General features: G+C 33.6%; 1 protein-coding gene across 1 annotated transcript; it reads right to left on the reverse strand.

Moving 5' to 3' along the window:
• Positions 1–1482: 1482 nt before the first annotated feature.
• LOC127727753 (DBH-like monooxygenase protein 1 homolog) lies at positions 1483–27288 on the reverse strand. The gene is made up of 9 exons (XM_052234869.1): positions 27007–27288; positions 25066–25212; positions 17243–17416; positions 9486–9588; positions 5127–5293; positions 3721–3912; positions 3130–3189; positions 2154–2429; positions 1483–1600 (listed from the first exon to the last, which is right to left on the reverse strand). Exons 1-9 carry the CDS (start codon positions 27286–27288, stop codon positions 1523–1525), a joined length of 1479 nt encoding a protein of 492 aa, XP_052090829.1. The 3' UTR covers positions 1483–1522.
• Positions 27289–27647: the final 359 nt, after the last annotated feature.

Here is a 27647-nt window from a genome sequence, read left to right on the forward strand (position 1 = left end):
CGTATATTTTATGATGGTATGATACTATACCCCTAACGGGAGGGATTTTCCTTGATTTTCATATGATGAAGACATTATCTTTCAATCAGTTTATTTTGAGGTCTGGAGCTGGCATGTGATTAACTGCTAGTAGTCCTTTGTTAATTTATGTTGATCATTGTCATTTTTCTTAGTTTCTTCTGTTACTTATTCTAACGTCGGACTCGGACTTCTTTTAAACTGAGTTTTACTGTGCGTATTGCTGTGTGTTTGTTTATTCCACATTGGCTAGAGGCATAGGGGGAGGGTTGAAATCTCACAAAACATGTTTAACTCCGCTGAATTTTTGCGCCTGTCGCAGTCAGGAGTCTCTGGCCTTTATAACTCTTGTATGTTTTTTTTTTAATTTTGGTTCATTTAAATGTGTCGGAGTTTAGTGTGTCGTCCATTTTCGCTGAACTAGTATCCATTATTGTTTAAGGGGCCAGCTGAATACCGCCTATTGATGTGGAATTTTCTCGCAGTGTTGAAGACCCATTGGTGGCCTTGAGCTGTTTTCTGCTCTTTGGTCGGGTTGTTGTCTCTTTGACCCATTCTCCGTTTCTATATTCAATTTAATGTTGACTGAGGTACTAAATAATTAAAGTAAAATCAATGTTAGTACCAAAAATTGCTCATGCAATGTTGATAACTATTAACAATAAATGTATTCAAATACTTTAAATTAAGTGGTATATATAAGTATCACATTATTTGTTTTCTATTTCGTGGAATTTTTTTAAAAGTTGTATAGAATGAGGATCTTTACGTTTTGAAAAATGGGTAAGATGCAACAAAGTTATTTTCAAATATTGGTCAAAGCGAAACGAGACTGCTTGGCGTATAAATATGAATTTAACTCAAATTAAGCAGAGGAAAAAATGGGAGCGTTGGTGAATATACAGTAGAATAATGTATATCTCTTAGAAGTGCTGTTATTAAGATTCAATTTAAAAAACGAAAAAGACATAAAAAGCTAAATTAACCAAAATGTTGAAGAGCATTTAAGACAAAAATAAAATTTGTCAATTCAGACTGTAAATACATGTATTGTTGAAGCAAACAATGTCGTAACTTTAAAGCATATCTCAAGACCCCATTTTAGTCTTTTTTTTTTCGATCAACCTAAAACAGCATTTCAAATATTTATCTCATTAGTACATTTGTTTCAGTATTGTTTCCATGGGAAATGCAGTTCACATAATAATCTTTGAAATCGATTTTGTTTCAAAAATTTAAGACTTACAATTAGAACAACTAAACTCTAAAACTCTACTCTCAGTTTTAAGGGTGGGGAGACCATCACTCGCAAGTTATGTGGTATCTAAAGATGGATACTACATTTATTTTTATGTTTTTCGGAATGCAATTCAGAATAAGAATGAGTTGATACCCGAAATAACTGCCATGCTCATTTAGTTACATACAATATGACAAAATTAGCTTTAAATTGTCTTTGTTGTTTTAATAGTAGAACCATTATTTCACATAAACATTTTCAGTTTCAGCCATGTCGACAAGATGTATCCTGTTTATGATATGGAACTGCTGGATCTTCAAGTTTCAAAGTTTCCTGTGTGCGCTTCAAAGAAAAAAGAAGTTTGTCTTGTGTAAGAGTAGTCTTCCAAATGTATGCAAAAATATTTCCTTACAGTGAACAAGTGAGATAACACACGTTTATCTTAAAGAATTATTTACAAATCGATTTCCTTATATACAATCGGAACATTGTCGAAAATTGTTTTCTTGTAACGACCATTGTTTGAACAACTTGTGATTGATTTTTATAACATTGGCTAAATTGATTAAGTACAAACAGTTTGCGAATTAAAGTGATGAGTACATCCAAGTTTAACGGCGTCGTGTTGTTTTGTAATTGTTTGACTCTCTCTATATATCATGTATGTATTAAGGACTTGCATCATCATTATCATCATCAATTGCAGGTTTTAAAGCCACTTTTAGTTTATGTTATTCATTTAAAAAACTCCTGTAAGCATGAAACAAGTACTTTACATAAATATCTTGTATAGCATTCAAAAGATAATGTTATATGTACAAAATAATTTGCGAATAAATAGCTAAATATGATTAAATGTGTTAAAAGGATATTAAAATAACGAAATTCAACATACATATGGGGACTGTAACCAGTAGCAGCGGCTGCGCATGGAACTGTTGAGTACATCTTGTTGGAATTTACTTCTAACTGAGTCATCTGTCCAATCAGAAGTTTCCACCAGATTGACTAATTCATCAAGAGAGCTTTGATCTTTCCACGTATACGACAGTAATGAAGTATGACCAGGAATGGTGTCATAAAGTAGAGATTGGATTGTCATAAAAAGGGGTACTCGAGGATAATAGTAGACAAATGAGAAACACATTTCGTCCGTTGTTGAAAATCCTCCCTAATAATAATAAATCAAGTGTGTATTGAAGACATATATTTTGTTTGCAATAAAGAGCTCTGAACTTTTGACTTTTATAGTGAGGGATGGTTGAGCACTTTCCATCGTTAACCTTTGCAGCTTCACTTCAAAACAAAACTACCGAAATGGCTTCGCAACACACGGTTCTCATTCGGATACTTGATTACTTGAATAATCGAAAAAAAATCTCCAATTTGACATGTGGTTTCCCAATTCAACATAGAATTTTACTTCTTTAAGAGATGCCTGTAACTATCCTATACATTAATATTTTATAATAGGACCAGCATTGCATATGTCCATGGCATCAAAATGTGTTGCAGTATGTCGTTTTGATAACGATGTTATGCAAATTCGATGGGATCTTGTTTTATTTATTCAGAATATTTTTTTGTTCGTGAGCACTTGAGACCACAGCACAACCCCCCTCCCCCTCAAAAGAAAAATCGTTGCTCAGACTTAGTTTAGTTTGTGGTGTTTGTCTTTTCCTAGTTTTATAATTTGTTATTGCAATGGTATTGGTTTTATTTTGTATTGTCAAATGAATTGTTGATTTAAGGGGAATGCGTAGCTTGTGTTTAAAAACATTCCAATCAAAGTTTGTTTTGAAAAATAAGTAACTAAAATTGAAAGTAGCAGTATAAAAAATGCAATCATGGTCTTATAGGGCGATACTTACATATGTTATGTTTTTCCTCAAAGTGGAATCATATGTACATTCTACTCTGATACTATCACCCTGAAAGAAAATTTCAAGGAATATCATATCAATAGAAAAGATCAAAGAAACAACAATAACGTTTTACTACTTAGAACGTGCGGATGATTTGACTTCATACGGACATATTTAGGAAAATTTCTATTCCGAAAATTCAGATTGATAATTTTATAGGTTATTTTTATGATTTGGTATCTTCCGCCTTTCTTTTAGAACTATACATGTTCATTGGTAAATAAATTATCATATACAAGGATTGCAATTTTGTACGCTAGACTAGTGTTTCGTCTACAAAAGACTAACCAGTGACGCTCAAATCAAAACATTTTAAAAGCCAAATAAAGTACAAAGTTTAAGAGCATTGAGACCCAGGAATTCCATAACAAATTGCCAAATACAGCCAAGGTAATCTATTCCTGGGGTAGAAAATCCTTAAACTGTTGTTGCTTCTAATTTACACATTTTTCAATATAGCATATGAAAAGAGTAACTCAATGATATTTTGATATTTTGAAGTGAAATGCGAATCACACTTTCACAGCTTAAACATACCTTTCTCATCGTAATTTCCTTTCTGAAGAGCCTTGTTTCTTGGTAATCAAAGTCATAATGTTCATCTTCAGCAATAGGCTCCAGTTCGACATCATTTCTGAGATGCCTTGTTGTTATTCCCTTCCCTAGTAGATGGGCATGCTGCCATACTGCAAACAATTTTATTTCGTCTATGGAAGCATCAGTTAGTGCCTGTTTAGTTTAAAAAAAAAAGTAGAAGTGGAGGAAAAGTACTTTTCATCCTTCAAAACTAGAGTTATTTTAATTCACAGATTTTGATATGGGTTTTATTTACTGCCTGTATATTATTTTACAACTTCTTCGATGCCACCGTTGATAGGCTAAAAATGCCCGAGGTTTTAAGATATATTTTTATAGGCATGGTCTTTTGTAACTTTTCCACAGAAACAAAGAGAGGAGTTAACAACATTTTGATAAATGTAAATTTGTTTACAAATGTTTGAATATGTCTGAAAAACTTTATTGGAAACTGCTGATTTTAATTAATGCATGTAATGTCATTTAAGCATATCTAATGTTTTGATTTAAATAATACAGTAAATCATTTTGCATTAATAGGGTTCCCAAAAACTGGTAAAAATAATCCTCCTAATTGAAAAATAATTTATGTTTACAGAGAGTTTCTCAGCAAAACTATTCATTGTGATTCGTGAATTTTGTGTGTTAACAAAACGAAATTGTGCATGTAAATACTCTACTATATCTGTTGTTTCTGTTTGATTAAAAAAAAAATTAACAATAAATAAAACTAGAATGAAGATCAAATACCCAAAGGTTTTCGTCAGACAAGAGTAAAAATAATAATAATGTAATCCGACTGTGTTCTTTATCTTTTTGTTTACAAAATATAATAAATGAAAAAAAAAATTTTTTTTTAATATTATTTTACATATTTGGGATTTTAGTCAGATTATTAAGTGTAGACAGGCAGTGACTCATTGCATCATATGCTCCTTGTGCTTGCATTGTTTGGATAATGGTTGATGCAGGTTCGTTTTGGGATAGCGTTTTTAGCTCCAAATGAGATTCATATATCACGACTGTATCTGCTCCCAAAAGTTGAGATGTTGAGATTATTAGCAAAATTGTAGTTAACTCTAAATTATTTGAATTTTTAAAAAATTAGATTTTAATAATTGCTGATTTTTGTCTTTTTCTCTTATTACAAACTGTGCTTTTATGAGTTGAGATTGTACTTAAAGTATTGAAAATGAAAAACAAAATCACAATTGGTAGTTATACTTGTACTTTGTAGTGTATGCTAAATTTTCTTCATGTATGAAATTTTAAAAAAATCTGTCACATTTATGGCCTGCATCATCATAACTTCTGTTATTTATAATTTTCCTTCAGCGGACCATAAAATAAAATACAAAACCAACTACCTTAGATATACACTCTTTCGTGCACACTGCCTGTATTTTGAAGTCGCAATAATGTGGAGGAATAATCTGCTGCTTGTTTTCGTACATTCCAACTGTCAATATTCCTGCATCGTGTTGGCGTAAATGTGACGTATATGTAAATTTCATTCCAGAACTGTCCACAAGGCCTATAAAAACGTGATGTCAAAGTATTTAAATGAATTAATTTCTAGGGACTTAAGTCAACACCGGTTATTTTTCAGGAACACAATAATTAAAGATTAGGATTGTATGACGTATTCTTGTTACGATTTATCCTAGGTTTCTCCTTACACAGCTTCATTTTTGAAAAATGTAAGAAGATTTCAATGGGATATCAAATGTTTAAGTCCAAGGACAGATAACAGCATACCTAAAGGTAAATGATTAGAAAAACCAAAAGATGGATCAACAGGAACACCTTTAAAAATCGTGGATAAATTCGAGTGTCCTAGAAGTTTAGGCACTTTTTGGTCTGATATCACTCACCTGTAATTTCATTTTCAGGCATTTGACTTATTTGCAGATCTTACTTTGCTGAACATTTTTGTTATTTACACTTTCTCTCTTTTTATAATAATATTAAAGATAATACACAACCCAAAACTGTAAAATTTTCTAAAAATTAACTATTTCTGGACAGTAACCCAACAATAAGTTGTCCTATTGGTCTGAAGATTACTTGACAGGTAGATCTAAACCTGTTTAACACTTTCACCTATGTCAGTTTTGCTCTTACTGCTTTAGTTTTTGAGATGAAAGCCAAAAACTTCATTTGACCCCTATGTTCTATTTTTAGAAACTGCCGCCATGTTTTGGAATGGATCAAATCCCCGGATACAATCTATAAACAAGATACCCTAAGGAACATTCAGTTAAAGTTTTTAAGTATTTAGCCAAGTAGTTTCAGAGAAGAAGATTTTTGAAAAAGTAATTAGACTTTCACAAAAAATGTTAAAAAAACGTTTTAAGGGCAATAACTCCTTAAGGGGTCAATTGACTATTTTGATCATGTTGACTTATTTGTATATCTTACTTAGCTGAACATTTATTGCCATTTATACTTTCTCTCTATTTATTATAATATTAAAAAAAATAACCAAAAACAGTAAAATTTAATAAAAAATAAACTATTTCCAAAGGTAACCCAACAATGGGTTGTCGAACTTGTCTGAAAATTTCATAACAGAAGTATTTGGCCCAGTAGTTTTAGAGAAGAAGATTTTTGAAAAAGTAATAGACTAGCACGGAAAAATGTAAAAAATAAACGTTTCAAGGGCAATAATTCCTAAAGGAGTCAATTGACTATTTTGATCATTTGACTTATTTGTAGATCCCACTTAGCTGAACATTTTTGCCATTTACACTTTCTCTCTATCTATTATAATATTAAAGATAATAACCAAAAACAGTAAAATTTCATAAAAATAAACTATTTCGGACAGAAACCCTACAATGGGTGGTCCAATTGGTCTAAAAATTGCATGGCAGATAGATTTTGACTTATTCATCACTCCATGTCACTTTTGCTCTAACTGCTATAGTTTTGAGATAAAAGCCAAAAACTGCATTTGACCCCTATGTTCTATTTTTAGCCATGGCGGCCATGTTTGTTAATGGATCAAAACTTCGGATACAATTTATAAACCAGTTACCCTAAGGAACATTCTGTTAAAGTTTAGAAGTATTAGACCCAGTAGTTTCAGAGGAGAAGATTTTTAAATGTTAGCAAACATGATGAAAGAATTGGTTAAAATTGTCTTTAAAGGGCAATAACTCCTTAAGGGGTCAATTGACAATTTTGGTCACTTAATTTTTTTGTAGATCTTACTTTGCTGAACACTATTGCTGTTTACAGTTTATCTCTATCTATAATAATATTCAAGATAATAACCAAAAACTGCAAAATTTCCTTAAAATTACCAATTAAGTGGCAGCAACCCAACAATGGATTGTTCCGTTCGTCTGAAAATTTCAGGGCTGATAGATCTTTACCTATAGAACATTTTTACTTTGTCAGATTTGCTCTCAATGCTTTAGTGTTTAAGATATAAGCCAAAAACTGCATTTGACCCCTATGTTCTATTTTTAGCCATGGCGGCCATATTTGTTGATGGATACAATTTATAAACTAGGTACCCTAAGGAACGTTCAGTTAAAGTTTGAAGGTATTTGGCCCAGTAGTTTCAGAGGAGAAGATTCTTGAAATAGTTTACGACGACGACGGACGACGACGGACGCCAAGTGATTGCATAAGCTCTCATGGGGCCCTTCGGGCCCCGGTGAGCTAAAATGACCATAGCACAATAACACAATGGCGGGATATATAAATACCTTGCCACGCCAAAAGGATATCACCAAAAATAGCCTAAACTGTTAAGGTTAATAAACACAAAGCCAATAAAAAGAACACTATAACACGTAATTAAGATGATAAACAACGTCAGTATCTTAAATCTATACTTTAAGACCGTCATGTTTTATTTGTGAAGTTGATACGGAATATTTATCAAAAATGTCTTGGTATCTTCCGATGAACATTTTTAGAAAAAGGAAGAGACGTTCTTTGACATAACCCTTCTTTATCAGCTTTATGCTCAGACACTGATGACGTTCTATAAAGTCTGAGTAGCAGCTGCAAGCTCTTGAATGCCGAATGAGTTGGGAAATGAAGTTAGAATATTGCTGCTGAGGTGGGGAAAATTAACAATTTCGTCTCGTTTGTCATAGATTCTGGTACTGAAGTGACCGAAAGAGCGTATCAAAATCATCATATTGGAGCCATATATATATGGAAACTTTTGTTTAGTTAACAACTTATCATCAGCATGATATCTATGAGTTTGGATACGAAGCAGACTTAACAGTATATATAGGTTTTTTTTTTAAAGTTAATTGGGATTAGTCCGGTCAATATAGTAAGCCAATTTTAAATTATTCACCTAAATAGCTGATGGAATTTTGAAATATTCACCTATATAGCTGAAAGTGACGTTAACGGTAACTAGTTTCTTTTTGTTCTTTTTAAAAGCTCTATAGAAAGTCAGCTTTACACAGCTGGGTATAATCATAAACTAGGAACCAACATTCACTTCAACGTGGTAAGCAGATTCTGTCCTCTTATTGTTTGAACTACTGACGAAAAAATTCAAGTTACACCAGGACCGGCATTGAAATTAAATTCATCATGTGTTTTACTCATTGCCGACAAAACGAATGTTGATCTATAATTGTTAACATCCATATCCTTTAGTCTATGGTTGATAGTTATTAAATTGACATGCATACCACATCTCCCAATTTTTATAGTCAGCGACCAAGACAAGATATTGAGTTATCTTTCGTGTTTTTTGCTCCACGTGAAACAAAATATTGTCCTTAATTAATAAAAGTTTATATTAGGTTTTTTATTTTTTTTTATATATATTGGTCTAGAGCATGATTTAAGAGACATTATTTATAGAAATTCGCATCTGGTGTCTGTAAATTTGTTACAATTAAATTTTTTACCACCACTGGGTCGGTATTGTTAGTTGCATAGGATATCAATATATATTTCTCAGCAGTCAGTACATTGGTCCTGCTATGAAAATACGGATATTGTTAATTGAAATATGCTGTCAATTTTTTTCAAATCCTTCAAAATTAAGAAATGTATTTCCCTTATGTATAGCTTCCATTCCTTGTTCGAGTTTATTTATATTTGTTGTCCTTTGTTCTGATTTTAATCATCTCTTCCATGTTTCGGAAGTTAAATATTTTTGCCTCGAGAATCACTGAAGAGACAAAAACAGTCGAAATGCACATCTGGTGCAATCAAACTGTTTTCGATAAAGTCATTCATTCTACATGACCGATACCTCTACTGGTGGACTGTTGGTCCCAATGGATAGCACTAGTCGAAAATCCGGGAATTTATTCATCCTACATGGTCGATACCTCTACTGGTGGACTGTTAGTCCCAATGGATATCACTAGTCGAAAATCCGTAAATTTATTTATTGAAATTTTCTGTTTGAATTTTTTCGAAATCTGTTCAAATTAAGGAATGTATCTCCTTCATGCATATTTCCTTTTTCGGGTCAAGCTTGTCCGTTAAATGTTTTAGCAGCTTTTCAACGTTTGTATTAAGTTTTGGGTGTTCAAATACTGTGGACTGGAGCATACCTGAAGAGGCGATAATTGTCCAAATGCGCATTTAGTACTGTTAAATTGTTAAATTGTTACCGTTAATTCTACTATTCGTCATGAACAGCTTTAATAAATAAAGCCTTGTGTATCCCACCTGTCAGCTTATCAGTGATACGTTATAACATATTCACCTCATTATCTATAACTTACCCGATACAGCCCCAGGATTATTATAATGTATTTCAATGATGTATGCATATTCATTTTCATTTTCACCAATGGGTAATCCAACATTTGGTGGAAAATTAAATGGCTGAAATAATACGGTGAAATAATCATTAAATATCTTAAATAAAATTCCGTAAATTAACAAAAAATTGTGTACATTTATTAGTGCGATTTGAACAATGGACACAAATGCAATATTTGTTATATAATTTCAGAAAATATTATAAACAATTACTACGGTACTAGCATGAAAATACGGATATTGTTTTATTCAAATTTGCTATAAAAAAAATCCGAAATCATTTAATTAATAATTAAGGAAATTATCTCCCTCATGCAAAGCTCTGATTGCCTGTCCGGTTTTGGCTTTACTTTTGGTCCTTTTTTATTATATCAGCTCTTCTGCGTTTGTATTAGTTTTTGGACTTTCATATAATTTGACCTCGAGCATCACTGAAAAAAACATTATTTGTCGAAATGCGCATTTGGTGCAGTAAAATTGGTACCGTCTATGTTATGAATACAAATTAAAAGTCTATGCGAGGGTTGTTTTTCTTTTCTTTTTAATTTTCCTATCCCGTAGCAAGTGAATTCACCTCATATGTGTATCAATTCAGTGTTTAATGAAAAAAATCTGCCGAATAGAATTGTAATAATTTAAAAAAAAATCAAGAGGTACGAATGATGCAAAGTCTGGTAATGAGAACGTTGTATCTAGCTCCAACGATTGACTCCGTTTGAAAGATACGTCAACTTATACAACGATACAAATGGCATAGCGGGAATATGGTCTTATACAGGCGTGACATAAACTCGTGAGACCAGTACTACCGGAAGATGTCTTCAATAGTTATTGACATATAATCGAATTACAATATAGAACAGCAAAGAGGATTGGCATAGAAGGAGATAACCCTTGTTTGTCAACTTTATACATGCTGATGTGATTGTACCAGGTCAGGAATCTAGTCAGTGGTTGTCGTTTATTTCTTTTTTTTTCAAATTTTAGAAATTGATATTGATAGCAGATGTTATGTAGAAAGTAATATTCTCAACCAACTTGTCAACACATGGGAAGACTAATTTTTTTATTAGTTGTTATTTGCTTCGAACTAGCATTCAGTATCTACAAATACTCTCAAATCGGTACTTTGTGTTTTAATAGCCTAGAGAATGGAAACGGGGAATGTGTAATAGAGACAAAAACTCGACCAAAGAGCAGAAAACAGCCCAAGGCCACCAATAAGTCTTCATCGCAGCTGGAAATCACGCATCCGGAGACGGGCTTCATTTGGCCCCTAAACAATAATGTATACTAGTTTAACAAAATGGACGCCACACTTGACTCCGAAAGATACAAATGAACCAAAATTAAAAATAAGCAGGCGCAGACGCAAAAATACGGCTGGGTTAAACAACTTTCTCTCTACTCTTAAAGGAGGGTAGTATACCTAACTCATAATGATTTCACGGAAGCTAACCAAAGCTATTACCTTTGCCTACCACTCAAGTCATTTTGCTGTAAACTGATCGAAAGATTATGTCTTCATCATATGAAAATCCACCACAATCCCTCCTGTTAGTGGTTTATTATCATGCCATCTTAAATAACACGAGAAGAACATCACCCGTATCATGCCAACAACTGGTTTGAGAATAAATTTGTTTATTTCCGATGCAATGACAATATTAGTGAATCAAAATCAATTCCTAAAAATGCCATCTTTAAGACTTGACAACAGTATCGTAACTATATTCCTTGCGAATAAATCTGTTTAAAAGTATGGTTAGCTTTTGATGTGAATGGCGACATTTTTGAGCTTTGTATAGAATATTCCTATAAAGATGGGATGTGAAATACCTAAACGTGTAAGATGTCTGCACGTATATTTATATTTACGAATGATGTCTTTGTACAGATGATAAACATTTAGTTAAAGTTTTGACATATTTGTGATATCGAAAACCCTGGTGTAAAAGAGAGAAGCGAAAGATACCAAAGGGACATTCAAACTCATAAGTCGAAAATAAACTGACAACGCCATGGCTTAAAAAAGAAAACGACCAACAGACAAAAAATAGTACACAAAAGACGACATTGTAATAATGTGATCATTTTTCAGTAATACAGAGGTTTCGTTCGTTAAAATCAAATACGTTGTTACATATACGAGCGACTCGAACAAGTTGAGATATATAAAGAACATACGATGTTACCAAGGGAACGTCACCATCTTAAAAAGGATAATTAACAATGGGTAATAAAAAAATTATCCTTTTTGTCGCAAATTTAAGTATAAAGCTTTTGTTAGAGATATATATATTAAGATCCAGAAAAAGACATTGTTCATTGTTATCATTAGCTTTATTCAAAGTAAGTTTAACATGATAAATATCTTTTGTTTTAATACTAAAGTCGTCATTATTGAGAGCCAAAATATCATCCAAACATTTAAAAGTGTTATTAAAGGCTAGAGGTTCCTGACTTGGGAAATTTTTGTATCAGGTGTTGTTTTGATGGTTTTTGGTCGATTTTCGACATAAATTGTTATTCGTAACAATTCAGTAACAGAGAAGTCGTTTTGTCAATTTTTTTCATATATTTTGTTTCGATCCGATAAGTCAAGCCAATTTCAACTGACTTGTATAGTGTATTCTTATGTTGTGCTGTAACAGCACTGCGCCAAACTGGGTGGTTGTCTTTTGTTGCCCTGTATCATATTTTCATTTAGTTTTTTGTACAGTTTGTTCTTGTGTTGTGCTGTTATGCCATTGTCCCAAATTAGGGTGAAGGTTGAGCACCCTCAAACAAGTTTAAACCCTCCAGATTCAGTGGTTGTTGTTGTTGCTGTATATCATATTTGTTTTTTCGTTTATTGCTTTTTACATAAATTAGACTGTAAGTTTTCTCGTTTTTATTGTTTTACATATGTCATGTTTGGGGCTTGCTATACGGTAAAGGATTTTGTCTTTGTTGAAGGCCGTACGGCGGCCTATAGTTGCTAACTTCTACGTCATCTGATCTCTGGTAGAAAATTTTCTCAGTGCCAATCATACCACATCTTCTTATTTGTAATATTAAAATTAACACTAATATATTCTTGAAAACCGCGTACATTCCGTTTATGCAGGTTTATGTCTCTTTTCTGTTTTTTTATGGTGTTCGTGAATGTCAATCGCAATGATGTACATCCCACATATATTTTTATCAATATTAGAATAGTTTAAGTAAATTCGAACGACAAATATGTAAAACATAGAAGGAGAGACGTACTATGTCAACGCATCTGATTTCATTATATTTGTATATACTCGGAGCAAATTACACCCATGTTGTAATGTACTTTCATATATTTTGTTGTTTTTTGTTTGAAACAGGTTTAAATTTTATAATGTACTTACGCCACTGCCAACAGCCCAGCCGGCTACAACATTTCCACAAGGCATCATATCCACAGGAACAGTGTAACATTCAAAATTTCTCCCAATGTACTTTCGTGGATAATTATGTCACTTGTAAACATTCATGTGGTGTACAAATGGTTCATGATCTTTTTGTATTATAGCCTCAGCCTGTTTAAAAAAATGTATTAAGGAATGTTAATCAAGAAAAAAATAACAAGACTGGTAAGTTATAATGCCTATATATTCAAACAGAGCGGCAATTTTGTTACTCAAAGTCAACGATGCGTTAAATGTTCAAAAATAATTAAAAGCTCAATTTTTCAATTAGTTTTGATAAATACCAAAAATTCATGCTTTCGCAAAGCTAATCGCTCTTGCCTACCTTTATCAGGTGATGTTTCGTGGTAATGTCATCCAACGAATAGACTCTGCATTGATATGTGGTGCGCTTAATTGGAACATTAAACTGTAAAAAAAATATTTTAGTTATTGAGTATGGATTGTCATCATACAGTTTCAATAAAAAATGTATAAATACAGATACTACGGTATTAAGGGTTTAAGGAGCTCTTCTCCTTCACCTTATAAGAGGTCAGTGGCAAACAATAAATGAAGACAGAGGAAATTATTCAATATAGATCAGACATAATTTCATGAAGTCTACGACTTGAGGGTTTATTTCATAAAATAAAACATGATGAGTTTATGTATAACCTCTGGGTCGATGCCACTATTTACAAACCATGGAATTTTTCGAAATACAATGCAATGTCTACCCCAGAAATAGATTACCTTAGCTGTATTTGGCAAAACCTTTCGGAATTTTGGTTACTCAAGGCTCTTCAACTTAGTACTGTATTTGGCCTTTTTAATTTTTTTGATTCGAGCGTCACTGGTGAGTTCTTTGTAGACAAAACGCGCGTCTGGCGTGCAAAATTCTAATCCTGTTATCTATGGTAAGTTTATCAGTATATCAGAATTTTGAAAGTGCCATCAAACTCATATTGTAGTTCTAAGACCATAATAGTTTTTATTATACTTCACGTTAAAATGCCATATTTTGATTGGCTAATACGAGGGTGTTAATTTACTCTATTACCCTTCATGGAGACGCTTGGTCAAGTGTGCGCTTTATTAAATACGACTCTATCCTATGGCAAATACTCTATTACCCTTCACGGAGACGCTTGATCAAGTGTGCGCTTTATTAAATACGACTCTATCCTATGGCAAATACTCTATTACCCTTCACGGAGACGCTTGATCAAGTGTGCGTTTTATTAAATACGGATGGTTGTTATGTACAAGACGTCATAGTTTATTACTTTGAATTTTAAATTTAATCGACAGTAATAACAGAACATTCAGCATAATAAATTAAATAACACATATCTGAGAGGGTGATAGAGCAGATTGTTACCCCTCGAAAAGACATTGTCAACCTTGGCTTCGCCTCAGTTGACAATGTTTTCTCGGGGTAACAATCTGCTCTATTACCCTCTCAGCTATGTGTTATTTATATAATGTTCACTTTCCCCAAAAGATACCTCTTTATTCCGATTTGACTCGTCGATAAATTCATGTAAAAACTTATAATTAAATCACTTTTACCTCTAGCTCAAGTTCTACACAAATACAATTTGAGAAATTGTGCTTGGTTTTTTACCCTAAATACAGTTTGAATAACAACCACATTTTTAAAGATGGACTTGGTGGTACTTATAACTTATAAGGACTTTTGTCAGGATATCATCAGTTTTATGATAAATGTAGCTACTAGGTTTTAATAGTGAACAAGCCTATAACTTAGCAACAATCCAGCAGCGCCTCCATACGAAGTATATATCTCCCATTTTCTACGATATCCCAGGGCTTGTTTTTCCTATCATTATTTCCTTGATAGAGAGTTGGTGTTCACAAGGAAGCTATTAAACCAAGAGTTCCAAGTGGTGAAGTTGAAATCATCCATTTGTAAATTTTACGGACGCCATAACGAGTTGGTTGACTGTTATGGAATATCCGTTTCACAGATGATAGCGGATATGTTCCTAATGTCGTAACTACAATCCCGTCCCCTTTTCTCGCATGTAAACCTACCGAATTAGACTAATCCTTGGGTTTGTACTAACATGAGCAACATGACGGGTGCCACATATGGAGCAGAATCTGCTTACCCTTCCGTAGCACCTGAGATCACCCCCTGTTTTTGGTGGGGTTCGTGTTGCTCAGTCCTTAGTTTTCTATGTTGTGTTTTGTGTACTATTGTTTGTCTGTTGGTCATTTTTTTAGCCATTGCGTTGTCAGTTTAGTTTCGTCTTGTGAGTTTGAATGTCCCTTTTGTATCTTTCGCCTCTCTTTTACATATATACTTGAAACTACAACTGTATTTATATGAAGTTGGGCCATGTCCACTGTCAATACAGTCTAAATATAAACTTGTAACCACTTCTAGTTTGAAGATATGCTTTCCAAGAGCATACCCGGTACGTCTTCTAATTTGAGGATAAGACAACCTCGTGTGTTAGTTTCTGATATGAAGATAACTAGGACACGATTTTTGGGAATTGCTACCATCAGTCTATTGCCACTTATATACACACAAATATCTTAATGGTATATATAGTTTCTGTTCTTACTATATTCCATTTTTAATCGAAATTTCAATTTATTAGGCAATAAACCAAGGCAAGAGTCTGTATAGCATCAGTGAAACTTAAAAAAACAAAGGAAAATTTAAACTACTGCTTACTGATAGTAGACCAGGTATCGAGTTTGACTATCAGCAATGCTACTTTGTTTATATTGATATTTCTGCTATACTTAATAATGGGATAGATGTAGAGTGTATATTTAGCCTAGTGATACTTTAACCTTTACTAGATTATTCCATATATACAAAGATTTGAATTGGAAGTTTGTCTGTACCTGTAGAAAACTTATTATAATCGGGAAAATACATCCTATAAAAAGTAAAATAACAAAAATACCGAACTCCAAGGAAACACATCAAACACATCAAACAAATGCAAAACAACTGTTATATTCCTGACTTGGTACGGGCATTTTCCTTATGTAGAAAATGGTGGATTAAACCTGGTTTTATAGCTAGCTAAACCTCTCACTTGTATGACAGTCGCATAAAATTCCATTATATTGACAACAATGTGTGAACAAAACAAACAGACTTAATATGTAAAAATGTCAAAAATACAGCAGTCAACATTGTGTTATAATCTTTATTTCTATAAAAACAAACCAATTCGTCATCAAAAGAAAAACAAAATGGCATATAGACAAAGCCCTTATGCAAAAATGAAAGACAGGAATACAAAATATGACCATAGCATAATTTTCATAATTTTAGGTGATGTTGTTTACCGAACTTAGATACGATACGAGTAAACTTATCGATCCTTTAAATACCCTTATTCTAAAAAGGTTACCAATTCAACACTATAATTATATTTTTGAACATTGTTTTTATCGGTATAAATATTGATTTTGGTATCTGTAAATTAAAAACAAACTCAATATTATTAATATACACATATGTACATTATTCATGGTCCTACAAACTGTCGATACCTATATTTTGGCATTGCACAAGGTCATGTTTTTCTCTGACTGTTAATGACGTCTTTATACTAAATCCATTGGATGTTGGATGTGTACTGATTAATATCTTAGTCTTAGATTCATGACTTTTTTTATTAGTTGTTATTGTCTCTGAACTAGCTGTCAGTAATTGCGAGTACTCTCAGATCTGTAATTTGTGTCTTTTGTGTTTTTGTTCGGTTTTTTATGTGCTTTATATCGATCTGATGAGTTTATCCCTTTTCAAATGATTTTTATAGTTTGTTTTATGTTGTACTATTACACCACTGTCCAAGGATTAAGTGGAGGGTTTGGAGCCAGCAAACATGTTAAACCCCGCCACATTGTCCCAAGACAGGAGTCTGAATTTCAGTGGTTGTCGTTTGTTGCTGTAGATCATATTTGTTTTTCGTTTATTGGTTTGTACATAAATCAGACCGTTTGTTTTTTCCTTAGAATTGTTTTATATTTGTCATTTCGGGGTCTTAATAGCTTACTATGCGGTATGTGTTTTGCTCCCTGTTGAAGGCCGTACGGTGACCTTAGTTGTTTTAAAATTGTACGTCATTTTGGTGTCTGGTGGAGAATCGTCTCATTGGTAATCATACCACATCTTCTTATTTTTATATTTAAATACTACTGATATGATGGTGAATACGGTTTTTGAGTTTCACTGTTATGCTTAAATCAGGACTGAAAAATAACATTAGTTAACATTAGTACTTAAAACTATTACTTACTTGATGATGGACCAGATCTTTGGTCTGGCTATCATCGGGAAGTTTATACTGTTTTGATGTCGATAATAACATCATGCTTTTAGCGCCTCTTCTTGTAGCACCGTGCCAATGCAAATGATCATAGTCTTTTGGGTCGTCGGGGTGATATGAAAATATTATTCGCATGGTGGCATCCTATAGTATAATAATCGACAATAAGCATAATACATATTTTTGTGGATTAAGTGCATTATTATGCTTATATTTCGGAAATATCATTAAAATAATACAAACGTTTAAGTTTTTAAAATTCTATTTAACTTAGACACAATTTCTAGACTCCAACTATAAGATTTCATTTAACAAGACATATGTTTAGATGCCATTTATCGTAGACACACTTTTTAGACGCCATTTAATGTAGACACGATTTTTTACGGAAGCCGATAAGGGCCATTCAAAAAAAAAAAATTATGTCGTAATTTCGACATAACATGTCGTTATAACGACATCGCTATATCGTAATTTCGACATAACATGTCGTTATAACGACATCGCTATGTCGTAATTTCGACATAACATGTCGTTATTACGACATCACTATGTCGTAATAACGACATAGCTATGTCGTAATAACGACATCGCTATATATATATATAAAAGAATATGTATTATGATTGCCAAGAGACTTAATGACACAGAAATTAACAACTATAGGTCATCATAATGGCCTCAATAATGAGAAAAGCCCCCGCATAGTCAGCTATAAAAGAGGGACGAAAGATACCAGAGGGAGAGTCCCCGACATGACAGCTGTTTAATAATTTAATTCAAACGAATGAAAATAACGGTTTTAATAATGTACAAACAAAGACCGAAAAACGAATATGTAACACAGCAAACAAATGACAACCACTGAATTACAGACTCCTGACCGCTATGTGATAATAACGGCAACCTTATAGTTTAACTTTTCACTTTTTGATGCGATAGGCATTTCAAAATGGTTGTCAGTAAAGGCAAAGTTTGTAGCGGGAACAAATTCATCTTTTTTTGTTTAGAATAATGAACCCTTTATGCAATCAAGCTTAATTAAAGTTATTCACTTGCACCTCAGACTTGCACATACTAGAACTTTATTTATAATCAAGTCAAATGAGACCCAGTTGAATAGGGGAGCAATTCAAGCTCCTTGTAGCCTCTAATTATGTTTGGCATGTACAGATTTGTGTAAATTATGAAGTCCTGCATTTCCATTGCAGGTTCTGAATAAGACGAATTTTAAGCTTTTCCCAATAAAGACTATGTTAAACTTTGGACTCATAGTGCTCAGACCCACGGATCTCTGTACCTTCATTTGTACACACTTGAATCTTAATGTACAGTAACTACTGAGGCTTGATGCAAATTATTACTGCATTGCTATTGTTGGTTCTTAATGAGATTCTTCAAGCGTCCTCCCCATTGAAGCCCTATTAAAACTTTGTACCCCAAGTTCTTTTAACCACTGTTCCCCAGGGCAACTATTCCTACAAACTTAAGGGGAGGGTTAGGATTCCGCTAACATGTTTAACCCCGCCACATTCTTTATGTATGTGTATGTCCCAAGTCTTTAATTTACATATTTGTTTTTCGTTTATTTTTGTACATAAAATAGGTCGCTAGTTTTTCTCGTTTGAATTGTATTACATTTGTCATTTCGGGGCCTTTTATGGCTGACTATGCGGTATGGGCTGTGATCATTGTTGAAGGCCGTACGGTGACTTTAATTGTAAATTTCTGTGTCATTTGGTTTCTTGTTGAGAGTTGCGTTTTTGAACAAACCAGCGTAACCCAAGGCCTTGATAACCTCTGTAGGCCCCAAATAAGACGAAAAAAAACATCAAAATTGGAGAGAAAACTGAAAAAAATTGTTTCTAACCTCAGGGATATTAACCCTTGGCTATCTTAGATTTAATGCAATCAGTACGCATCAGCATCAGGGTACAGCTCATTTGCATATCATTTGCATATTTTTACAAATACTCGAAATTTAGACAATTTCTGATAACAATTCAGCATGCCAAGAGTTAATATCCCTGAGGTTAGAAACCATTTATTTTCTGTTTTCTCTCCAATTTTGATGTTTTTTCGTCTTATTTGGGGCCTACAGAGGTTATCAAGGCTTTGGGATACGCTGGTTTGTTCAAAAACGCAACTCTCAACAAGAAACCAAATGACACAGAAATTAACAATTATAGGTCACCGTACGGCCTTCAACAATGATCAAAGCCCATACCGCATAGTCAGCTATAAAAGGCCCCGAAATGACAAATGTAATACAATTCAAACGAGAAAAACTAGCGGCCTATTCTATGTACAAAAATAAACGAAAAACAAATATGTAAATTAAAGACTTGGGACAGACACATACATTAAGAATGTGGCGGGGTTAAACATGTTAGCGGGATCCCAAACCTCCCTCTAAGTTTGTAGGAATAGTTGTCCTGGGGAACAGTGGTTAAAAGAACTTTGGGTACAAAGTTTTAATAGGGCTTCAATGGGGAGGACGCTTGAAGAATCTCATTAAGAACCAACAATAGCAATACAGTTATAATTTGCTTCAAGCCTCAGTAGTTCATTAAGATTCAAGTGTGTACAAATGAAGGTACAGAGATCCGTGGGTCTGAGCACTATGAGTCCAAAGTTTAACATAGTCTTTATTGGGAAAAGCTTAAAATTCATCTTATTCAGAACCTGCAATGCCAAACATAATTAGAGGATCCAGGGAGCTTGAAGTGCTCCCCTATTCAACTGGGTCTCATTTGACTTGATTATAAATAAAGTTCTAGTATGTGCAAGTCTGAGGTGCTAGTGAATAACTTTAATTAAGCTTGATTGCATAAAGTGTTCAATATTCTAAAAAAAAAAAGATGAATTTGTTTACGATACAAACTTTGCCTTTACTGGCGACCATTTTGAAATTCCTATCGCTTCAAAAAGTGAAAAGTTAAACTATAAGGTTGTCGTTATTATCAGATAGCGGTCAGGAGTCTGTAATTCAGTGGTTGTCATTTGTTGCTGTGTTACATATTCGTGTTTCGGTCTTTGTTTGTACATTATTAAAACCGTTATTTCCACTCGTTTGAATTAAATTGTTAAACAGCTGTCATGTCGGGGACTCTCCCTCTGGTATCTTTCGTCCCTCTTTCATAGCTGACTATGCGGGGGCTTTTCTCATTATTGAGGGCATAATGATGACCTATTGTTGCTTATTTCTGTGTCATTTAGTCTCTTGGTACGGAAGCCGATAAGGGCCATTCAAAAAAAAAATTTATGTCGTAATTACGACATAACATGTCGTAATAACGACATCACTATGTCGTAATTTCGACATAACATGTCGTTAAAACGACATAACATGTCGTTTAAACGACATCGCTATGTCGTAATTTCGACATAACATGTCGTTATAACGACATCGCTATGTCGTAATCTCGACATAACGACATCGATATGTCGTAATTTCGACATAACAAGTCGTAATTACGACATCACTATAGCTATGTCGTAATTTCGACATAGCATGTCGTTATAACGACATCGCTATGTCGTAATTTCGACATAACATGTCGTTATAACGACATCGATATGTCGTAATTTCGACATAACAAGTCGTAATTACGACATCACTATAGCTATGTCGTAATTTCGACATAGCATGTCGTTATAACGACATCGCTATGTCGTAATTTCGACATAACATGTCGTTATAACGACATCGCTATGTCGTAATTTCGACATAACAAGTCGTAATTACGACATCACTATAGCTATGTCGTAATCACGACATAGCTATGTCGTAAAAACGACATCGCTATATATATGAAAGAATATGTATTATGATTGCCAAGATACGGAAGCCGATAAGGGCCATTCAAAAAAAAAAATTTATGTCGTAATTACGACATAACATGTCGTAATTACGACATAAAATGTCGTAATAACGACATCACTATGTCGTAATTTCGACATAACATGTCGTAATTTCGACATAACATGTCGTTATAACGACATCGCTATGTCGTAATTTCGACATAACATGTCGTTATAACGACATCGCTATGTCGTAATTTCGACATAACAAGTCGTAATTACGACATCACTATAGCTATGTCGTAATTTCGACATAGCATGTCGTTATAACGACATCGCTATGTCGTAATTTCGACATAACATGTCGTTATAACGACATCGCTATGTCGTAATTTCGACATAACAAGTCGTAATTACGACATCACTATAGCTATGTCGTAATTACGACATAGCTATGTCGTAAAAACGACATCGCTATATATATAAAAGAATATGTATTATGATTGCCAAGAGACTTAATGACACAGAAATTAACAACTATAGGTCATCATAATGGCCTCAATAATGAGAAAAGCCCCCGCATAGTCAGCTATAAAAGAGGGACGAAAGATACCAGAGGGAGAGTCCCCGAAATGACAGCTGTTTAACAATTTAATTCAAACGAGTGAAAATAACGGTTTTAATAATGTACAAACAAAGACCGAAACACGAATATGTAACAGAGCAACAAATGACAACCACTGAATTACAGACTCCTGACCGCTATCTGATAATAACGACAACCTTATAGTTTAACTTTTCACTTTTTGAAGCGATAGGAATTTCAAAATGGTCGCCAGTAAATGCAAAGTTTGTATCGTAAACAAATTCATCTTTTTTTTTTTAGAATATTGAACACTTTATGCAATCAAGCTTAATTAAAGTTATTCACTAGCACCTCAGACTTGCACATACTAGAACTTTATTTATAATCAAGTCAAATGAGACCCAGTTGAATAGGAGAGCAATTCAAGCTCCCTGGATCCTCTAATTATGTTTGGCATTGCAGGTTCTGAATAAGATGAATTTTAAGCTTTTCCCAATAAAGACTATGTTAAACTTTGGACTCATAGTGCTCAGACCCACGGATCTCTGTACCTTCATTTGTACACACTTGAATCTTAATGAACTACTGAGGCTTGAAGCAAATTATAACTGTATTGCTATTGTTGGTTCTTAATGAGATTCTTCAAGCGTCCTCCCCATTGAAGCCCTATTAAAACTTTGTACCCCAAGTTCTTTTAACCACTGTTCCCCAGGACAACTATTCCTACAAACTTAGAGGGAGGTTTGGGATCCCGCTAACATGTTTAACCCCGCCACATTCTTAATGTATGTGTCTGTCCCAAGTCTTTAATTTACATATTTGTTTTTCGTTTATTTTTGTACATAGAATATGCCGCTAGTTTTTCTCGTTTGAATTGTATTACATTTGTCATTTCGGGGCCTTTTATAGCTGACTATGCGGTATGGGCTGTGATCATTGTTGAAGGCCGTACGGTGACCTATAATTGTTAATTTCTGTGTCATTTGGTTTCTTGTTGAGAGTTGCGTTTTTGAACAAACCAGCGTATCCCAAAGCCTTGATAACCTCTGTAGGCCCCAAATAAGACGAAAAAACATCAAAATTGGAGAGAAAACAGAAAATAAATGGTTTCTAACCTCAGGGATATTAACCCTTGGCATGCTGAATTGTTATCAGAAATTGTCTAAATTTCGAGTATTTGTAAAAATATGCAAATGATATGCAAATGAGCTGTACCCTGATGCTGATGCATACTGATTGCATTAAATCTAAGATAGCCAAGGGTTAATATCCCTGAGGTTAGAAACAATTTTTTTCAGTTTTCTCTCCAATTTTGATGTTTTTTTTTCGTCTTATTTGGGGCCTACAGAGGTTATCAAGGCCTTGGGATACGCTGGTTTGTTCAAAAACGCAACTCTCAACAAGAAACCAAATGACACAGAAATTTACAATTAAAGTCACCGTACGGCCTTCAACAATGATCACAGCCCATACCGCATAGTCAGCCATAAAAGGCCCCGAAATGACAAATGTAATACAATTCAAACGAGAAAAACTAGCGGCCAATTTTATGTACAAAAATAAACGAAAAACAAATATGTAAATTAAAGACTTGGGACATACACATACATAAAGAATGTGGCGGGGTTAAACATGTTAGCGGAATCCTAACCCTCCCCTTAAGTTTGTAGGAATAGTTGCCCTGGGGAACAGTGGTTAAAAGAACTTGGGGTACAAAGTTTTAATAGGGCTTCAATGGGGAGGACGCATGAAGAATCTCATTAAGAACCAACAATAGCAATGCAGAAATAATTTGCATCAAGCCTCAGTAGTTACTGTACATTAAGATTCAAGTGTGTACAAATGAAGGTACAGAGATCCGTGGGTCTGAGCACTATGAGTCCAAAGTTTAACATAGTCTTTATTGGGAAAAGCTTAAAATTCATCTTATTCAGAACCTGCAATGGAAAATGCAGGACTTCATAATTTACACAAATCTGTACATGCCAAACATAATTAGAGGCTCCAAGGAGCTTGAATTGCTCCCCTATTCAACTGGGTCTCATTTGACTTGATTATAAATAAAGTTCTAGTATGTGCAAGTCTGAGGTGCAAGTGAATAACTTTAATTAAGCTTGATTGCATATAGTGTTCATTATTCTAAAAAAAAAAAGATGAATTTGTTTCCGCTACAAACTTTGCCTTTACTGACAACCATTTTGAAATGCCTATCGCATCAAAAAGGTGAAAGTTAAACTATAAGGTTGCCGTTATTATCACATAGCGGTCAGGAGTCTGTAATTCAGTGGTTGTCATTTGTTTGCTGTGTTACATATTCGTTTTTCGGTCTTTGTTTGTACATTATTAAAACCGTTATTTTCATTCGTTTGAATTAAATTATTAAACAGCTGTCATGTCGGGGACTCTCCCTCTGGTATCTTTCGTCCCTCTTTTATAGCTGACTATGCGGGGGCTTTTCTCATTATTGAGGCCATTATGATGACCTATAGTTGTTAATTTCTGTGTCATTAAGTCTCTTGGCAATCATAATACATATTCTTTTATATATATATAGCGATGTCGTTATAACGACATAGCTATGTCGTTATTACGACATAGTGATGTCGTAATAACGACATGTTATGTCGAAATTACGACATAGCGATGTCGTTATAACGACATGTTATGTCGAAATTACGATATAGCGATGTCGTTATAACGACATGTTATGTCGAAATTACGACATGCTATGTCGTAATTACGACATAATTTTTTTTTTTGAATGGCCCTTATCGGCTTCCGTAATTTTTAGACTCCATTTAAGGTAGAAACATTTCAGTCCTCCATTCCTCGAATATAACTATGAAAGAATGCAACTTATCATCGGACATTATCGTTTTACAGCTCAAATCAATAATATAATATAAAAGTTGGAGTTAGTTTGTTAAATCTCACAACACCTTATTTAAATTTAAAAAAATATAATTCTAATCTAATCAATTTAAACCAGAAATCCTGTCAAGCTAGTAAATGTCCTTCTGTGCAGTTCTAACACATTTATTATAAGTCTTTGTTTGAACTGTAAAGAACAAATATGACAACCCCTTACTTAAAAATAAGGAATGTGTCCCTCGTACATAGCTCTGATTGACACTACTCGTTGTCCTTTCGGTTATATCTGCTCTGCAAACTTTGTATTAGGTTTTGAATTTTCTAACAGTTTGGCCTCGAACATCACTGAAGAGTTATTAATTGCCGAAATGCACATCTGGTTCAATACAGTTAGTACGGTATTTCGTAAGAACACGTTTTACATTAAACCTTCACAATTAAGAGAAATTGAATTCTACAATTTCATTAAGCACTTTGTTAACTCTGAGTATTTGAACATAATGTACTATTGTTGGATAGACAAATTACTTACAACGATATTCGTGTCATTATCGTCACATGTGGTCAATGGTCTTTCAAATTTAAGCAGCGTTCCAAAATTATTCTCTTCCCCATGAAGAAGTGTCCAATCCTGAGAAATATCCTTTACTGGTTGGAAGTGACCGACAGTGTGTAGATCCTGTGTGTAAATATAAATGAACTGAAATGAATTATAATTGGGTTTTTTTTCATAACTTACACTAATATTGTCCGCATTTGGCTTCCTATGCCGTGTGTATTTTATTCACGCAGTCCTCCGTATTCAATATCCATTCCAACTTTTCTATTTCAATGCGATTTTACAAATGTTTTGATAATACCATGTGATTTTTCTGCTTTTTGTTTGAAGGTGAAAAAATATAAAAATAAGGAGATGCGGTATGACTGCAAATGAGACAACAATCCACCAAACTTCAAATGAAGTGGATGTAAGCAATTATAGGCAATCGTACAGCCTTCAACAATGAGAAAACCCCTTACCGTATAGTCGGCTATAAAGTACCCTGACATCAAAAATGTGAAACATTTCAATTGAGAAAACTAACGGCCTGATTTATAACAAAACAATATACGAAAAACAAATATGACAGACATGAACCAACGACAACCACTGAACTACAGGCTCCTGACTTTTGGACAGGCAAGCAAAGAATGTGGCGGGGTTAAACATGCTTGTGAGCGCTCAACCCCTCCTCTAACCTGGGAGAGTGGTGAAGTCAGAAGAAAAAGGCTTAACTCATCAGATCGATACAAAGCAGAAAAACACCAAACAAAAACACATACCGGAAGTTACAGGGTATTTATACATCCCTAACAACTAACAACAACAAAAGACACTAAGTACAGATCTGAGAGTATTCTCAGTTTCTGACAGCTTGTTCAAAGCCAATAACAGCTAATAAAAAAATCATGTATCTAAGACTAAAATATCAATCAGTACACATCGAACATCCAATAGATTTAGTGTAAATACGTCATTAACAGTCAGAGAAAAACATGACCTTGTGCAATGCCAAAATATAGGTATCGACAGTTTGTAGGACCATGAATAATGTACATATGTGTATAATAATAATATTTAGTTTGGTTTTAATTTACCGATACCAAAATCAATATTTATACCGATAAAAACAATGTTCAAAAGAAAAACATGACCTTGTGCAATGCAAAAATAAAGGTATCGAAAGATTGCAATACTGTTAAAGTGCATATGTGTATAACATTACAATAAAGTCTTGGCAGGCAACAAATGTTAGAATTTGACGGAATTCTTTATGGTTTCAGATGTAATTTGTGATTATTGTAGTTTGGGTACCTTCGAAGAGTATGTGTACCGGTTATGAATCAATATCGATGAGTTTTTCCTAAATCCACCCTAGAGCCGCCTGTATATTGATGCTGATGCATAAAATATTGACAGTAAGGTATAATCTAAATTTCCAATTGAAGATGTAACGAAAACTGTCAAGATAATAGGGAATAGCAAAGACATTGTTGCTTTTTGGTAAATACATATATATTATTTTGGTTATTAATTAGAAGTTCATGGCAGTTTTGCGTTATGTACATCTGTCGAATGTCATGTCTCTCCCATTTTAAAAAGTAAGACAAAGAAAGAATTGTTGGTTTAGAGTTGCATACATTTCGTAATTTGTTATGTTTTTGTTACAACTTGTTTAGAGGTTAATTTTGCACTTTGTTTTTGTTTTTTGTTGGCCATTTCTAATAAAACAAAAATCTCAATGACCTTGATAACAATTGTAATACTTTCTTATCGGTTTTGTGCTTATTTAATGACAGTCGTGTTGGTTTTCGAAAAATATGAAATTCTTTTTAGCCTAAAGTAATCATATAAGTACCACGATCATAACGCAGTATGTTTTTAAGGTTTCGATTCGAAATAACAAAAATCCTTGATTTTGAAAATACTTACAGAAAAATGTGGAACTCCATCTTTCACCCAACCTACAACTACATCAGAAGGGTACATTTTTCCATTAGGAGAAATTCCAAAACCAAAATATCCTCTGGTTTTTACATGTACTTCGAATGTTATGTGTGTTTTGTTAAACTTCCAAAAGACATGATAGTTCCCCAGATGGTCTAAAGTTTCATGCAACAGAAAACGCTCAGTCGGAATCGGAGTTAGATGAGGAATAGCTTTCGTTGTCCAGAGAAAAGCCAGAAAAAGGAGCAATTGGCTAGTGATCTTCATATCATTTATAGTCACAAAGAATAATTCTTACTACCTATATATACAATAAGAAGTACTGATAAGAGGAATCAAGGGCATGCATATTTCACAATTTATCATATTATGAATCTAGGACATATTTCACAATATACATATGACATTTCTTCATATTAGAAAACTGATGTGTTCGTCTTTTCAGTCCCTTTTTTGTACTGTCTGCTTGACTTACTATTATTTGTATTTGGCCTCCAACTAGTTCTCAATGGATTCTTTGGTCAAAATTGCTATTATTTCATTTCAATAAATCTTTAAAGTATATGGAAATCAAACTGTTGACATCAATCTTAACTCGTGAAATCGGTTATATATCTTACTTTAGT

The sequence above is a fragment of the Mytilus californianus genome, unplaced genomic scaffold (assembly GCF_021869535.1).
Source record: "Mytilus californianus isolate M0D057914Y unplaced genomic scaffold, xbMytCali1.0.p SCAF_2, whole genome shotgun sequence".
NCBI lineage: Eukaryota > Metazoa > Mollusca > Bivalvia > Mytilida > Mytilidae > Mytilus > Mytilus californianus.

Bases quoted from the DNA above. Each gene is read 5' to 3' on its own strand.
- LOC127727753 (XM_052234869.1), bottom strand. From the start codon at position 27,288: ATGAAGATCACTAGCCAATTGCTCCTTTTTCTGGCTTTTCTCTGGACA. The intron at 25,213-27,006 runs GTAAGTATTTTC...ATTTACACACAG, and splicing joins ATGGAGTTCCACATTTTTCT to GATCTACACACTGTCGGTCA. The intron at 17,417-25,065 runs GTAAGTAATTTG...ATTATACTATAG, and splicing joins ATAATGACACGAATATCGTT to GATGCCACCATGCGAATAAT.